The sequence below is a fragment of the Felis catus genome, chromosome F1 (assembly GCF_018350175.1).
Source record: "Felis catus isolate Fca126 chromosome F1, F.catus_Fca126_mat1.0, whole genome shotgun sequence".
Lineage (NCBI taxonomy): Eukaryota > Metazoa > Chordata > Mammalia > Carnivora > Felidae > Felis > Felis catus.
In genome coordinates, this window is record NC_058384.1 from 40,802,075 (window position 1) to 40,818,147 (window position 16,073).

At 53.3% G+C, this 16,073-nt stretch overlaps 1 protein-coding gene across 5 annotated transcripts in view; it reads left to right on the forward strand.

The window, feature by feature from the left end:
- The window catches only part of LGR6 (leucine rich repeat containing G protein-coupled receptor 6), a 121,221-nt gene extending 105,684 nt beyond the window's left edge, over window positions 1–15,537 (forward strand). For all 5 annotated transcript variants that reach the window (XM_023247376.2, XM_011290944.4, XM_023247375.2 and 2 more), the window contains 7 exons: window positions 450–515; window positions 1,619–1,690; window positions 2,076–2,147; window positions 3,747–3,872; window positions 4,876–5,036; window positions 8,613–8,693; window positions 11,223–15,537. In XM_023247376.2, coding sequence (XP_023103144.2) covers window positions 450–515; window positions 1,619–1,690; window positions 2,076–2,147; window positions 3,747–3,872; window positions 4,876–5,036; window positions 8,613–8,693; window positions 11,223–12,478 — 1,834 coding nt within the window. In that variant the 3' untranslated portion in view covers window positions 12,479–15,537. The remainder of the gene's footprint in view (window positions 1–449; window positions 516–1,618; window positions 1,691–2,075; window positions 2,148–3,746; window positions 3,873–4,875; window positions 5,037–8,612; window positions 8,694–11,222) is intronic.
- The last annotated feature ends 536 nt before the right edge of the window (window positions 15,538–16,073 follow it).

Genomic DNA, 16,073 nt, shown 5'->3' on the forward strand with positions numbered 1-16,073 from the left:
CCCTAGCCTGTCCTCCCTGTGAACTCTGCACGGGGACAACGGGTGATGTTTACACAGATTGGCGTTGGCCAGCTTGCTCAGTAATGCTCGATATGTTCCGTGCGCTCAGTCTCCGAGCCCCTCACCCTCTGCTCCTTTTCTCGTCTCCATGCCCCTCTCACTTCCTGTGCCCTTTCCCCCAGGACCCTCCCAGGGTCCCTCAGGCCTTCATATAGATGAGGCAGCCCTGTTGGAAAAATGCCACATGATTCCCATCCAGGCCCTGCAGCGAGGAACCAGACTCAGCAGGGGGAAGGGGCGAGAAGTCCAATTGCCTTGAGGTGTGTCAACAGCCAAGTCCCTGCAGGGTCCTCCCAGCCCTCGGCTGCCTGACAGGAAAGCCTGTCCTGGCCAGAGCCTCTTCTCCTGGCCCCCAGTTCACCCTAACCTGGTCCTTCTCTCTTCCCCAGGGAATTGTCTCATAATCAAATCGAGGAGCTGCCCAGCCTGCATAGGTGTCAGAAGCTGGAGGAAATGTGAGTGGGGGCCGGGGGAGGGCAGGGGTGACGGCAGGCAACCCAACTCTGGGCAAGTCTGAGGGAAGGGAGTCAGAGAGCACACTCTGAACTTTCTCCCTTCTCTGAGCTTGTTGAACTCGGAGGTTCGGGCTGGGAGCTCAGCAGAGGCCTGGGCGAGGGACCACAGAGCTGACACCGAAGCAGAGTCTCAAGGTGGCTCATTGGGGGTCACTAATAACAATGAAAGGCAGTAGTGATTAGGGCCAGTGGAGGGGCAGGGTCATATCAGGGCTAGGAGGCTGGACAAGGGAAGGCCTCAGAAGACTGAGAGCATGCTCTCTCATTTTCCAAACCCCCTTAAACACACACACACACACACACACACACACCCCACACACACACACAGAGGTGTATGTATGCACCTGCACACTAATACTCTGGAGAAGAAACCTAGGATTCAAATTTGACAAGGAAAAAAATCACTTAAAAAATGCTCTAAGCTCTTTCACCCAGCTTCTGGTTTTGTTTTGTTTTGTTTTGTCCTTCAGCGTCTGCTTTTTCAAGCTAGCAGGGTCTCTCTTGTCTCCTGTGTCTGTCCCCTGTCTTGAGGCAGGGCAACGCCTTTTGGGACCAAGGCAGAACGGGGTCTGAGGGTCTGTCCTGTTTGTCTATACGCCAGAGGAAAGAGGGTCTGCAGCATTGCTGAGGCCCAGGGTCTATCTCCCATTCAGACAACCAGTCCACTGAGCTCTGCTCCGCAGCTTAGGCCAGTCATCGGGTCATCCCAGGGTGGGGCAGAGCTCCGCTGCTGGGCTAAGGTCTGGAGAACCCAGGGGTGAGGTTGGCTGGGCTGGGAGCCAGCCCCGGTGGGAACCCTGGAAACTGACTCCTTTTTGGGCCACAGGGATGGTTTTGTGGCTTTGTCTCCTGACCCACTTACCCAAGGCAACCGGATCCCCTTGTGCTCCCTTTAATTCTGGTGACTTCCGCGGGCCGGGCCCTTTCTTCGCATGCCAGGAGAAGTGGGGGGCTCTCCCTTCTTCCTCCTAGTGCATGGGGGGTGTGGAACTGAGCCAGGATCTGAGCCTATTGGCTCATCTAGTCTCTTCTTGCTGCCCCAGTGGCCTTCAGCACAACCGCATCTGGGAAATTGGAGCTGACACCTTCAGCCAGCTGAGCTCCCTGAGAGCCCTGTGAGTATCCTGCCACAGCCAGGGGGTGGGATCCTCTCCCAGGCACGCTCCGTACCCATAGCATACATGGCAGTGACACGCCCACAGCTTCCCTGCCCCCAGCACACGCACAAGAAGAGAGGTGCCTCCCGGTACGGATGGCTTCTGAAGCCACTTCTCCAGCTGGTGCCCAGGGGGGTGATGAGACTCTGAAGCCCAGCGGCCAAATCCCTCTTCCTGTGGCCACAGCCAGGTTGGGAGCCGGGCGGCAGGTACCTTCCCCACGAGGCTGAGGGTCCTGCTACCGGGGGCAGCTCAGGTGGGGAGTGAGGGAAGAACTCAGGATGGGCAACAGTGAGTCCTCCAAGTGTCATTGGTCCCCCCGTTACACCCTCTCTGCTCACAGGGACCTGAGCTGGAATGCCATCCGGTCCATCCACCCTGAGGCCTTCGTGACGCTGCGTTCTCTAGTCAAGCTGTAAGTGCCCACTGCCCTCTCCTCCCGGATGGTGGAGACCAATCAGGACTACGGGCTGGCCAGCGGGGGCAGGAGGGGCCACCCCAGAGCGGGGACATGCACCACACATCCCGGGGAGGGGGCCTCCAGCCTAATCAATCATTCTGACAGTCCGTTTGACAGACTGTGGGGCCCGATAAACAGAGAGCCTGCCTCCTACAAGCTCTGGAACATCGTCTGCTAATGTTCTGCAACATTTTGGCAGCCTCAGCCCTCCCGGTGCCCCCTTGTCCTGGCCCTTCCCCCAGCCTCTACACGTCTCAGTAAAGAGGATGTACAAGCCTGAAACTCCTTTACAGCCTGGGACGGTGGCAGCAGATGTGGGAGCCGGGGTCTCAACTCAGCAGTCCCCTACATGAGCATTAACTCTAGAGGGCTGCCATCCTGCGGGCTGGCGGAGGACCCCACGATCATAGCGTGCTGGCTGCGTGGTCGCTATGTCAGGGCTGGAGAGGACCTCTGATGGGGCTGCCACACACTGTGGTGCGGGCTGTGTACTGCACAAGGGCTCCCACCCAGTGGGGAGCCAACTGCCTGCTTGCTTGTCCTGAAGTTGTTTCCACCCCAGTGGGACTCTTTTCTGATTAACACCCAGAGTCCTTCTGGGCTAGCTCCAGCCCTGGCCTCAGAGATCATCCAGCCCAACCCCTCACTTCACGTCTCCAGGCCCAGGGGGAGAAGCTCGCTCGAAGCAAAGGCCGGAATGAAAGCCTCCCAGGAGGCTCACAGTGCCCCTCCTGTCTGCCACTCTCTGGGCTCTGGGCCGGAGCCTGGCAAAACTCGCACCTCGGTCTTCCCTCTCCTGTTTGCTCTACTCCGGCCAGATAGGTAGGGTGGATATTTTTATCCCTTTGAAGGATGAGGACATTGGAACGCAGGCAGATTTGTGACTCCCCTTGGTTATGCAGGGAGTCGGTGACAGCTCCGGGTTTCCTGCCTTCCAGTCCAGGCTGTTTCCACGACGTACAGTCTGTGGTCCTGGTGTTTGGTTTGGAGCCCTGGCTCCTGTGATGTGTCTCCAGTGGATAGACCATGCATGTCCTCATCCCTGGCTACGGAGCCGGGCCTGCAAAACAGAACGGATGACCGAATCCCTGAATGTAGCCAGAGGCCAGCTCTGCCCACCCCCAGCTCTGGCCTCTTACGTCATCAGAAAAGCAGGGGAATGGGGACAGGCACCTACAGGCAGATGCCCTAGTGGGGTGGACAGGGACCCTTGGATGGGACTGGGACCTGGGCATAGGAGCTGTGGTTAAGGGGCTCTCTCACGAATTGGGATGGCTTGACGTCACCTTGGAGGAGTCCCTGGTATAGAGTTGGCCCCCAATATTTGATGAATGAATGAATGAGTGATGAATGAGTTATGGATGGTGCCTCTAGCCACCCTTGACCATCCTCCTCCCCCAGCTTGTTATGCTTTCGTCTCTCTATGCTGATTTCCTGTCCTTTGCTCCTCTCCTCTTGCTTCCATCCCAGGCACACTGGCCACACCCTCAGCACAGCCCTGCCCCTTCAACAATCCCACTGACTGCCAATAACCCTGACCATCCACTGTCCTAGGGACCTGACAGACAACCAGCTGACCACACTGCCCCTGGCTGGCCTTGGGGGCTTGATGCATCTGAAGCTCAAAGGGAACCTGGCTCTGTCTCAGGCCTTCTCCAAGGACAGTTTCCCAAACCTGAGGTGAGGGCCTCGCTTTCTCCCACACCTAGACAGGTTTGTCCCAGAGCAGCTGGAGAGGCCATGGAGGGACAGGGAGAAAGCCACAGGGCTTCACCTCAAGAAAAAAACTGATGGCCCAAAGGCTTAGGGTTTGGCCGCTACTGAATGGGAGGGGCTTGCTCGTGCCTCCCCTCCCGCCTCATCTCGTTCATAGCGTTTCTTTCTGTCCCAAGTACCAGCCCGGGGGGACCCTGAGATCTCCTGTGAGGACAGAAGTAAGATGATGTGAAGGCCCCTGGACCTCCTCGCTCCTTGCCCCATTCAGTGCACCCAGACTGCCGGTCTTCACCTGGGCGGCATCTGGGCCCCTGCAGTCAGGGCAGAGCCCAGGGCACTGATCACTGGAAAATAAGCCGCCCAGCCCGTCCCTCGCGCTAATGACATCCAGGCCTTCTGCTTGCAGCAGCAGCAGCACACAGCCTGTGTGGCCCAAGCCCCATCTGCTGCAAGCTAACGACATGCCTGGAGGCATCTGCCCTCACCCTCAGAGGGCACCAGATTCAGCTCTGATGTACCCAGGGGTAGGGGCGGGGGGATAGGGCGTGGGTGTTACTGAGGGCAAGGGTAAGAAAGAGTCACGAGGAGAATCCCTGTCTCCTTAAATATAAAAGAAGAGTTGCTGGCCGGGAGGGAGGGGAGCAGAGCACCGGAGTGCTGTGTGGCCTTGGGGAAACTGCTCCCCACTCTGAGCCTGCTGAGGGGACTCCATAAACAGTGGGCAAAAAGTAAATCTTCCCATCTCAATTCCCAACATGAGTGAGGAAGAGATTAGACTATGCTCAGAGCCCTTCAGAGGCAGGATCCAGGCTGTAAGACCCTTACAAAGAAAGCCCAGGGGGCTGGCTGCACTGTAATCAGGGCGCTTTGGGGTTGAAAGGCAGACACCAAGCGCTGGGTCCCTGGGTTGATGGCCGAAACGTTGCTAAGGCAGCCCGTTTTACTCCTGTCTCCCCTGAACCCCCAGGATCCTGGAGGTGCCCTATGCCTACCAGTGCTGTGCCTATGGTGTCTGTGCCAGCTTCTTCAAGGCCTCTGGGCAGTGGGAGGCTGAGGACTTTCACCTTGATGAGGAGGAGCCTCCAAAGAGGCCCCTGGGCCTTCTTGCCGGACGTGCTGAGAACCAATGTGAGTGACGGAGGCCCTGGGCAGGGCAGGTGGGTGGCTGGGGAGAGGAAGTTAGGGAGGAGGCTTGGGGGACCCTGGGAGGGGTTCTGGCAGGGGCTGCAGAGGGAAACCCCAAGGGTGACCTGGGAGGTGCCTCTGCTTGCACCTTGTCTCTCTAAGGACATAGCCCAGAAGAGGTTGGGGAGAAAGTAACGACGGGGACAATGACGGTAGAAATGTTTCTATATTTGTCAAGTCCTTTGCGGATCACAAGATGCTTCCCAAAGTGTATCTTGTATAACACCCCTGCCCTGGTGGCTCACATGTTTCTTCTCCAGGGCTGCCTCCTCGCCACCTGGGCCCTTCAACGTCAGGGCATTCTCAGAGAAGACATCCACTTTCTAATCAACCTGAGCCAGGCAGGATGGAATTAAATTAATTAGATGAAATCTGCTTAAAAAAAAAAAGAAAAGTCCCCTCGCTATATGCGCTAGAGCCAAAAGGAACAGCATGGGGATTATCACTGTTCAAGTTGTCCTGCCCTTCAGAGGCCACTGGTTGCAAGAGGACCTTGCTGAGGAGGGCCATCTTGGGCCACATCAGTCTGTTTCTGGAAGAGTTGGGGTAAAAAGAAAGAAGGGTGGAGGTAGGCAGCGAAGGGGATTCAGGGATCGTCTGCCAGCTGGTGTCTTAGATAAAGGGCAGAGAGGAAGGCTTCCATTTCCCCCTCACCTTCACCCCATGTGACAGAACACAGGTAGAATTAGGAGGAAGCAAAAAAGGGCCCCTGATATTTAGATTTCTTTCAGTCTCTAGCCCCCTTTGCACAATATACCCATCGAGAATCTAAACACAAAAACCAGATCTAAACATGTAAGGAAAACATCTTATGGTGGTGTAGACAGACATGGGTTCTAAGCCCGACTACACCATTTACCGGTTGAGTTGCCTTGGACAAGCCATTCACCCTTCCTGAGCCTTGGGTTTTTGGGTTGTTTTTCTTTTATCTGTGCAATGAGAACAATATTACATATCTCATAGGCTATAGAGGGCAGAGTATGCTCACTGCTGCTGTTACCAGTGGAACTGGGTGCCTCCTGGCGTGTGTGTGGAGGGAAGGTGTGTTGTGTAGTCCGGGACGCAGCTTATGGAGGCCAGTGTTGGGCAAGCAGCTAGGGGGTCTCTGGGGTCTCCCTCCTGGTGCACAAGCCCATCCCGGGGGAGGGTGTGCGGACCCCAGGAGGAGCCCAGCAGCCAGGCTGGCTCTGGGCCTGCAGACAGCTGTCCCCAGGGGACATTCCCGGATGTCTGTCTGCGGTACACTCCCTCAGGGGGCTGGAAGGAGGAATGGAAACTTTCCTTCCTCAAGGTGAAACTTTCCACCAGGCTTAGGTCTTGGAGAGCCACAGGGCGTCAGAATCGTGGGCTGCCTGCCGCCGGTAGCGGGAGCTAGGGCAGGGCCCCCTGCTTCCTGTGGGAGCTAATAAGCCTTGAGGAGGAAAGCCAGGAGCTGCGCTGCAGCCAGATTTGATTTCCTCCTCGTTTGAAGAGTGGTTACTTAACACCTTGGCTGTGACTTTCCCAGCCTCAGACGGAGGCCACGGGCCTCGCCCCTTACATTTCATTCATGCATTCTGATTTCAAAGAATTGCTGAGCTCCATTCTGGAGAGCAGGGGTGGGCAGGGAATGAAAGGTGGAGAGGAGAGGAAATGCCAGGACCCTGTGGGCACACCTCGGCCTCCTGCCCGCCCTGATGTTGTCTGGGCCAAGAGCAGCTCCACAGAACCTTCCTGCCTCCTGGGAAAATGCCCAGCTGAAGGTGTTTACCCTGTAAGTGGGGGAGGAAGGAAACGAACCACACGAGCCAGAGATGGGGACGAGCATGACACAGAGTCACCTCTCCATTACTTGTGTGATGGAGGAAGAGCCCACAGGCCACTGTCCCTGAAACCCAAGTAAATGTGCAGGCATCCCTTTCAAGAGAGGCAATTCTCTCACACCCCTTAGGGCCTCAGACACTTCTCCCAGTCTCAGCAGAGACACTAAAGGCTTATTCTTTAAAAGGTCTTTCGATGCTGAATTATCACCACAAACAAGAGTTTTGTTTTTGTTAAGTTAGAAGAGGTTTAAGATTATCATTTCAAAATTCTTGAAGAATTTATGGACCCCCAAGGTGTCTCTAACACCCCTGCAGTTCCCAGCCCCTGGTTTAAGAAACCTTATAATAGTGAATAAGAGGTGGGAAAAAATCTCATTTTGATTCAGACAAGTTACAGAGTTTCTTTAACAATGGATATCTTTCTAATCCTATTTTCTCCGGCTAATGGGATTGCAGAGGCTACGTTTGCTTAGAATCGGAAAGATCCGTAAGGATGATCTAGTCTGACCTCTAACTCAGCATAGAATTGCCCTTTCTCCCATCAGGGACTTTCTGCTTCCTTCGGTATCTCCAGTGACAAATTATGCCCAGCTCCTGCATCTGTAAAGCTCCCCCGACCATCTCCTCCAGCCCACCCAGATCAGTTCCTCGCCTGGGAAAGCCTAACAGTTAAATATCTGGGCTCCGTAGTCAGACAAACCTGGGTTTGAAATTCGCCCTATCGCTTGCTGGCTGGGAGACCTGGGGCAAGCCACTGACCTTCGATGAGCCTCAGTTTCCTCGTCTATCGAATGGTGTCAAAGGACACCTGCTTTGTGCGGCTGCCACGAAGGTTGACGAGACCACGCAGATGAGGACTCGCTGGGCATAGTCTGGCACAGAGAAAGAGCTCAGGGACTCTTGGCCCTTTGTGTTAAATAAACCTATTAGTTGACACAGTACGCTTTGTCAGGACAGCTTGATTCTCTTCTGTCTCCATAAGCCCCTTGAGGGCAGGACCGTGTTTCATTCATCCCTGAGCTCCCCTGCACTTGCCCAATGCCCAGCAGGTGGCAGACATTGCATTCAGCACACGTGGACCTCAGTCCCACCTCTTTGTCGGGTCAACTCTAAGTGTGGGAGCTTATTTGTGTTAGTAAGAACTAAAACTTCTCCATCTGAATTGTTAGTTTGCCTCCTTCTATGACCCATCCTGATTCTGACGTGCTCTGCATGTAGGAGTACAGTGCCTCTATGCCTAACGGGGACTTCAGCTCTTCGAGGACAGCCATTGTCTACTCTCTTTGTCTACCTTTCCTAAGTTAATCCCCCCATGGCTTTGACTGCTTCTCAAGCAAATAAATAGCTTCCGCTCACTCACGATCCCTGGTTCACCTCCTCTGAACACTGACCAGCTCCCTACTCTAAGCAGCACGCACGGACTAGGCTGCCTGGAGGAGACACAAGCGTGCTGAGTTATAGGACGAGGTCAGCAAGGCCCAGCTGAAACATTTGCTGTAAAGGACCGACCATGCAGATAATCCACGGGTGCATAATAGGGAGCTGACGGAATGTTTATACCTAAGAGTAGAACAGATGTGCAGGGTTGCTGGGGTGAGCCGTGCTGGGCAGAGTGAGTTGGGGATGACAGCTGAAAGGGGTGGGCATTTGGAGAAAGGTGGAGCTTGACTGTCACCAAGACCAGGGCCCCATGCCACTTTCTGGCCTCACCTCTCAGATGATCTGGATCTGGACGAGCTGCAGCTGGAAATGGAGGACACAAAGCCACACCCCAGCGTCCAGTGTAGCCCCGTTCCAGGTGAGATGAGCGCCTCGGTGTGGGGTCAGGGGCAGGGCTGAGGAAGGAGCACCCAACTATTTGATGAGAGAGAGGCCGGTTCAGCCTGGCATGTTTGTAGCCATGCTTCAGGCACCTTCTCTGCCTAAGAACCGACATTCTGTGGGGAGGACCGCCACTTCTGGTGACTCCTGGGGAAGGAGCTGGCGTTCTTCCCTTGGGTGTCTGTCTGGAGCAGCACTGGGGTGGGGGGGAAGGGAGGGGTGGCTGTGGGGAGAGGGGAGTCAAAGGAGCTTTCACAAATCAGCTAATCAGAAGTTAACCAGGAGACCAGAGCGCCTGGGTGGCTCAAGTCGGTTAAGTGTCCGACTTCGGCTCAGGTCACGGTCTTGCTGTGAGTTCGAGCCCCACGTCGGGCTCTTTGCCGACAGCTCAGAGTTCGGAGCCTGGAGCCTGCTTCGGGTTCTGTGTCTCCCTCTCTCTCTGCCCCTCCCCTGCTCGCACTCTCTCTCTCTCAAAAGTAAATAAACATTTTAAAAAATTAAAAAAAAATTAACCAGGAGAAAATTTCTCTCATTGAAGAGAGAAGCAGGAAAGACTGTCTTTTTTACCGCACTGTTCAGGGTAGAGTGTGGCACTGTTTTTGCACACTCCTAGAGCCAGATGGAACTCTGAAAGGTCCCCTTCTCCATCCCTCTCTGCTCATTCCCAGGAAGATTGCAGTCTCTCTTTCATAAAACTCTCCAGGGTGAAAAAAACTCCACAGTACCTCTGGATAACTCCTTACAGGATTGTCCAAACCTTACAGCTGAGAAAGCCTCCTAGAGTCTAACCTGAATCCATCTTGCTGTGAAGAAAGAGAGAATTCTCTTTCTCTTCGATGCAATGCGACCTAACATGTTTAGAGCAAAGAAGTCCCTTCCCTTGGGTATAAAATGCTAACAGGCTACCCCACCCCTCCCACCGTAGTCTATTGCTTAAGTCAGGGCAGGAGCTGTTCAGAATGAACAGAAAGCAATAAAGAGTGTGCTTCTCCATTTTGCCTCACCTCCATTTCCCAGTTTTGCATCTCTCTTTGGTTTGTGCCCCTTGGCCTTGTCTCCTTGTTCTAAGCCAAAATAGCGTTTGCTGACTGCCAACACCTGCTTGTAGCACTTAGTGGCTACAGCGCGCCCTCTAGTGCCAGCCCAGAGCAAGACCACTAACAGTCTGGAGGAAACAGGTGGTGTTTTTCTCTTGACTTGGAAAACCCACATGCTTCACACTGCCACAGAAATTTCACTTGTGAAAACCAATAATCAGCAGCGATGAAGTAAAAGAGGAAGTTCCAGAAGTCAAAGTCCAACTTGAACTTGCTTTTAGAATAGCTCATATAAATGGTCAAATAAATTATGGTACATCCATATGGAAAAGTATTTATTACGCAGCCACTGAAAACATGTTTTGGAGGAAGATAAAGGTATGGGAAAGTCTGCATAATAAATCGTAACTGAAAAAGAGAATTAAAAACTATATACAGAAAGTCCCAATTTAGCTTAAAAACTTATCTGTATGTATGTATTTTTTTAATAGGAGACCTACCACAATGATGAGTTCTTTCTGAGAGGTGGGATGATAAGCAGTTTTAATTTTTCTGTGTTATATTTTCCAAATTTTCTACAATCGCCATCTATTATATAGTAATTGGGAAAAAAATATGTTTAAAAAATGGTTCCCACAAAAGCCTCTCAAATTCCCAAGCGACTAGAAATACATTGCAGAACAGGAGTCTGAAGTCAAAAGAGCGAAGACATAATACGTCCAAAGTTACGGGGTGACTTAAGGACAAAACCTGAAGAGAGAGGTAGAAAACACCAGGATCTCACCCATTTGTGCAAAACCAGGTTGGAAAAACCCAGAGGCATCTGCATTTTAATTTACTTATTATGCTTTTCTTCCCAAATACTGATGGACTCTGTGAGTATCAAATGTGGTCTGTGTCCCCATCACAGAGCGAGGGAGAGCCAGCCCGGTACAATACCTGATCAGGGCTCATCCACGGTGGGGTCCCTAGTGGATCACGGGGCACTGACTGGGAGAAGCAGAGCCTTGGGACACAGACTGGTCACTCTCTGGGCAGCCCCTCCCATCTCTGTGCCTCTACCCCAGCCATATCCCCAGTTCTGATGCCCTCTCCACTCCTTTATCCCACCTCTCCCCCTCCTTTCTTCTAAATGCTGCTGCTTTGGAAAGACTGCTTTGCTGAACATTTCCTCAATGCCTGGGGTTGCACTGTACCAATTTGTACTTTGTGCACAAATCTGTTCATTATGTGTTTCTATTTTCTACGTGTATTGCGTGAGTGTCCACTCCATCCGCAGTTCCTTGGAAGAAGGGCTGTGTACGTCTCCCCCCGACCCCACCTGAGAGTTCTCAGAGATCCTGTCAGCCTCCGTCAGACCGGGAGTTCTCGGAGGACGGAGGCTGCATCAGCCTCCCTGGCCTCATCCCCAGGACCCTGTGTCAAGCAGCCTCTGACCCAGGGATAATGTCTGGTCCTCTCTCCCACAGGCCCCTTCAAGCCCTGCGAGCACCTCTTTGAGAGCTGGGGCATCCGCCTGGCTGTGTGGGCCATCGTGCTGCTCTCCGTGCTCTGTAACGGGCTGGTGCTGCTGAGTGTGTTTGCCGGTGGCCCTGGCCCCCTGCCCCCGGTCAAGTTTGTCGTAGGCGCGATTGCAGGTGCCAACGCCTTGACTGGCATTTCCTGTGGCCTCCTAGCCTCAGTCGACGCCCTGACCTTTGGCCAGTTCGCCCAGTACGGAGCCCGCTGGGAGATGGGACTGGGCTGCCAGGCCACAGGCTTCCTGGCAGTACTCGGGTCCGAGGCCTCCGTGCTGCTGCTCACCCTGGCGGCCGTGCAGTGCAGCGTCTCCGTCTCCTGCGTCCGAGCCTACGGGAAGGCTCCCTCCCTGAGCAGTGTTCGAGCAGGGGCCCTGGGCTGCCTGATGCTGGCCGGGCTGGCCGCGGCCCTGCCCCTCGTCTCAGTGGGAGAATACGGGGCCTCCCCGCTTTGCCTGCCCTACGCCCCGCCCGAGGGCCAGCCGGCTGCCCTGGGCTTTGCCGTGGCCTTGGTGATGATGAACTCCTTCTGCTTCCTGGTAGTGGCCGGTGCCTACATCAAACTCTACTGTGACCTGCCGAGGGGCGACTTCGAGGCTGTGTGGGACTGCGCCATGGTGAGACACGTGGCCTGGCTCATCTTCGCAGATGGGCTCCTCTACTGCCCTGTGGCCTTCCTCAGCTTTGCCTCCATGCTGGGCCTCTTCCCCGTCACCCCTGAGGCCGTCAAGTCTGTCCTACTTGTGGTACTACCCCTGCCGGCCTGCCTCAACCCACTGCTCTACCTACTCTTCAACCCCCACTTCCGGGATGACCTGTGGCGGCTCTGGCCCTGCACGGGGACCTCAGGGCCCCTAGCCTACACTGCTGCCAGCGAGCTGGAGAAGAGCTCCTGCGATTCTACCCAGGCCCTGGTGGCCTTCTCTGATGTGGATCTCATTCTGGAAACTTCTGAGGCTGGGCGGCCCCCCGGGCTGGAGACCTATGGCTTCCCCTCGGTAACCCTCATCTCCTGTCAGCAGCCGGGGGACCCTAGGTTGGAGGGCAGCCATTTTGCAGAGCCAGAAGGAACCCACTTGGGGAACCCACAACCCTCCATGGATGGAGAACTGCTGCTAAGGGCAGAGGGAGCCATGTCAGCAGGCGGGGGCTTGTCAGTGGGCAGGGCCTTCCAGCCCTCTGCCTCGGCCTTCACCTCACACTTATAAATGTCCCTCCTCACCCTTCTCTTCCCATCTCTTCCCTTCCCTCTCATCCCACTCCATGAATGATGGCTGCTTGTAAAATAAATTCAACCAAAACTCAACAGCGTGATCCACAGCAGGGACTGGGCCATGGCTTCCATTGGTCTCTCTCCCGTGGCCACCACCAGTATGTGCTTCTTGGCTTGGTTTCCCCATGGCCTTCCTCTAGACCTCTTCCCTGTCATGTCTGAAGCTGTGGACCAGAGATCGGGAAATTTCTCTGCCTAAGGAAAATGAGTGACTGGGATAGAGGGCTGAGCAGGTCAAGGATCAGGGTACAATGGGGCAGGGGGACCTCACAGAGAAAGACCTATTGGGGAACTGCCAAAGGGCACTTGAGCATCTACCCTGTGACTCATGGACTACATACAAAATGTGTTCTGTGTCTTGTTAATCTTGAGCTATGCCATGCAAAAAGACTCTCTGTTAAAAGAAGTTTTAGAAGATACTGCACAATTTGTCCTTTCTTGGAGAGTCACAGTACATATTAGTATAGTAAAGGCTATGAGAATTCCTGCAGCAGTAAAATCCGTTGAACTTTGTTTAACCCAGCTACCCCAGATTATTTGACAACAGGTGTTTGTTTGGTTGTTGGTTTTGTGGGATATCTATTAACATCTCACAGAATTTAACACTGCTATTTCCCAGGGCCCTCATTTCTATACCACCTAGTGCTACTCAGTGACATCACAAGATGCCACAAGTCCTAGAAAACCCCGATCCTGGGAGTTTCATCTGGGGTAAAGTTGGTGATTCCATCAACCAGAGAAGATTCTCCACACTCTCTACCTTGCCATCCCTCTTGCCCTTGGAAAGATGGTGAAGAGGCTGCCTTTGTGGTTCTAACCTCTACCCCCCGGAAATGGGGCAGGGATAAGGGATCCCATATTGGCTCCCACCTCCTTCCTAAGCCCAACCACCAATGAAACTTCTGCCCTCAGTAAAAGAGAGGGTTCCTGGATCCTGGCAGGGTATATACAGGGAAGTCCATGGCTGTCTGGCTTCCTCCTGGCTCTAAGTTGCCTTCCTGTGGTTCTCCACCATATGACCCTTGCCAACTCCTGCCACAAGCCTAGTTTTTTCTTTGCATCCTAGGTCCTGCCTTCTCTGTGGGATGGGGGGGGGGGTCCCTGGCCAGCAAACTGGAGGGATATTTGCATTGTATGTATTGTTCAGTAGGAAGCATTATAGGAATCTGGGATTCCTGGGTGCCCCGAATAGGCCTGACCCTTCCATCTCCAGTCATAACCTTCCTGCCTTATGGTTCACCAAGTGCCTCTGAGCATTCCAGAGTGCTCTCCACCCCAAACATATACACATTCAATCTCAGGAGGAGGAGGTGAGAGCTAGGACATTCTCAAAGACATAAAAAGGGAATCCAAGACTCAGAAAAGGGGCTCTACTATTAAGACAACTCTGAGAAGGTCCTTGACAGCCTGAAGTTTAGCTTCTGTTTTCTCTCTCTGCTGCCCTCAGGGCCCAGGGGAAATTCTGACATGAGTCAGCAAGGTTGACCAGGCTGGGGTAGAGGGATGAGGCAGAGACGACGAGTGGAACTTGGCATATTTCTAAATCTCATTTGACCCGCTAAGTTGCCTGGACTCTGACAGGCTCTGAAGCTAAATGTGCCGAATTTGTAATCATAGAAGGACCTTAGGGTCCTAGCACAAGGTTGACCTCAGAGTAGGCACTCACTAGATGAGGTGAATTCATTTATCAATTGGTTGAGAACCCCTGGTCTCCCTTTCTCAGGGCTAATCAAGACCCTCTCATGGAAGGAGTTTGCCCTGCTTTGGGTACTGGGAGTTGGTGACTATTATGGGGAAAGGAGTTCTCTGAGATGCCCCAGGGATGACAGAGTTGGTATGATTTCAGGGAGCTTTGACTTCTAGGAAGTCACCCAGTCCCCTCCTCACAGCTACCCCCAACTCCACGTGATCATTTTCCACCTTGGAGTCAGGGAGCCAGTGTTGAGTGGAACGTGGAATGAAGTGGCCATGTGTTAGAGGTTTAGGAGTGATGGAACAGTTCCCTACAGGTGGCCTCTTCTGTGAAAAGGGTGCCAGTGTGTTTTGGCTGCAAGCTCTAGGTGGTACCGCTGTCATCTTATCATTTACCCCTAAAGATCTGGGCATTTGCCAAGTCTGGCCTTCTGGACAGAGGAGAGGTATAGGGGAAGGGAGTGGAGGTGTTTGCCATGAACGATTTCCATTAATCAAAAAGCCTAGTAGATGTTGTACATTTACCCAAAATAAGGTGGTAGTTTCTTTGTTTCTGACTGGCTTTCTAGCAAGTCAGTATATTACTCTTTTGGTTATCCCCATTATAATCAGTAGATTATCCATGTCTTTGATGAAACACAAAATCAAAAACCAAATAATTCGTGGCATGTGAAATCTTCCAAAATGGTGTCCACGGGGACGAATCCATCCAAAGGGCTGTGATGGCAGAAATGTTGGGAACTGCTGACCTGGTACGTGCTGCCCAGGCCTCTATGTGTTGTGCCCTGACAAACAGTGTCAACCACGATCTCCCCTCAGACCAACTTGTGGAAGAGAAAGTTCTTTAGTGGACCATTGGTTTGTCAAGCACCTCAGTACCCACCAAGAGGAAAACTCTTTAACTCAGTGCTGAGATTTGAAGACTATGGATGAACAGAGCCTCTAGCTGGGCCTTTTCTTTGCCTCCCTCTCCCCACTTCTTACTCCCCAAACTCCTTCCCAACTTTCCTTTTCCAGAAAGAATAAAAGGCTTAAGGATTAGGGAGGAGAAGGAGGAGGAGCTACCAAGAATGAGTAGGCCGGGATAAGTGAGGATGATGGAAAGTAGCTAGAATCCTTGATCCTTTCTGGCACCATCCCCTCTAACTACCTCTGCTCTGGTGTAGCAAGTTCTCATACCCACCTATCCCCTATATCACTTCTGGGTTCCAGGCCCGTGCCCTCTCCAGCTGTGGGAAGTGTAAGAATTGTCAAGATGTAAATATTTGGATTCTTCTGTATAATAAAGCACCAGTGAAGTATCATGTGTGTCCCTCAACTCTTTTCTGCTGCTGCTGCTGGTGGCTCTGTGGGGTGCAGCCAGAGGTGGGGCTGCATTCCTCAAGAGAGGAATGATCAGAGTGGCAAGGCTCTTCCTCAATCCGTCCCGAGTCCTGGGGCATCTGGAGCACAGCCAAGGAGGCTCAGGTTTGAAGGTCAGAGGGCTCACGATCAGTTTGGCTCCCCCATGTTGAAGCGCCCTTTGTGTGCTGGGCACTGGGTTAAGTAGAGAATAATCTAACGAAAGCAGGCAACGAGCTGGACTTCCTGTTACCCAGCCCCTGAGCCTCTTCTCAGACCCAAAGCCTGTTCCTGCTGTTTCCGGATTCTGCGAATCCCAAAGAACTAGCATCCTTTCCTCTCCTTGGGCGGCCTTCCTCGCCCACTCCCTGCCCAGAACACCTCCTTCAAGCCTTGCTTCAGAGCGTGATGATGTCTCCAAGAAAAGCAGGTGGGCTCCCTCTCGAGGTAAGGGAAAGAGATTGGGTTCAGTAAAAACCTGCAATCCTGGGAATGAG